The 978-nt window shown below is 55.6% G+C and overlaps 1 protein-coding gene across 1 annotated transcript in view; it reads left to right on the forward strand.

The window, feature by feature from the left end:
- Window positions 1-159: 159 nt before the first annotated feature.
- Window positions 160-978, forward strand: part of LOC104548540 (early growth response protein 1-B-like) — a gene marked incomplete at its 5' end in the record, with an annotated part of 2330 nt that continues 1511 nt past the window's right edge. Inside the window, 2 exon segments of the mRNA XM_010194585.1 lie at window positions 160-277; window positions 279-978. Coding sequence (XP_010192887.1) covers window positions 160-277; window positions 279-978 — 818 coding nt within the window.

Raw genomic sequence — 978 nt, forward strand, 5'->3', positions numbered from 1 at the left:
TGCTGCTGGAGACCTGCCAGCGGCGCTGCAATATGTTACGCTCAATTATTAATTAACCAGGAGCGAGGATCTAGGGCTGCGCGGTGCGGGGAGGTCTCGCGGAGCCCTGTCAGCAGCTGCAGCGGCCGCTGGAAGTAATCGCTGTTCCTCTCTTTTCAGACACTTTCCCCGAGATCTCCCTGAACAACGAGAAAACCTTGCCAGAAACCAGCTATCCCAACCAAACGACGCGACTGCCGCCGATAACCTACACGGGGCGCTTCTCCCTAGAGCCGGCAAAGCAGCAGCAACACCTTATGGCCAGACCCCCTCTTCAGCCTCGTCAGTGGGCTGGTGGGCATGGCTAATGCACCTTCCACATCTACGCCCTCTTCATCATCACCATCCTCCTCGTCGCAGAGCCCCCCTCTGAGCTGTTCTGTCCAAGCCAGCGAGAACAGTCCAATTTATTCGGCTGCACCAACTTTTCCCAATTCCAGCTCTGATGTTTTCCCTGAACAGCAGACTCAGTCCTTTCCCAACCCCTCTGGAGCTCCCATCCAGTATCCACCTCCAGCTTATCCAACTGCTAAAACCAACTTTCAGGTGCCCATGATCCCGGATTACCTGTTCCCTCAGCAACAGGGTGAGCTCAGTCTTGTTCCAGCTGATCAGAAGCCCTTCCCAGCCCTTGAGACCAGAGCACAGCAGCCTTCCCTCACTCCGCTGTCCACTATTAAGGCATTTGCTACTCAGACTGGCTCCCAAGAGTTGAAGACCCTCAACACTAACTATCAGTCCCAGCTGATCAAGCCCAGCAGGATGAGGAAATACCCAAACCGTCCCAGCAAGACCCCTCCTCACGAGCGACCCTATGCCTGCCCTGTGGAGTCCTGTGACCGGAGGTTTTCACGGTCTGACGAGCTAACACGGCATATCCGCATCCATACGGGACAGAAACCATTCCAGTGCCGCATTTGCATGCGGAACTTCAGCAGG

The sequence above is a fragment of the Mesitornis unicolor genome, unplaced genomic scaffold (assembly GCF_000695765.1).
Source record: "Mesitornis unicolor isolate BGI_N332 unplaced genomic scaffold, ASM69576v1 scaffold47391, whole genome shotgun sequence".
Classification (NCBI taxonomy): Eukaryota; Metazoa; Chordata; class Aves; order Mesitornithiformes; family Mesitornithidae; genus Mesitornis; species Mesitornis unicolor.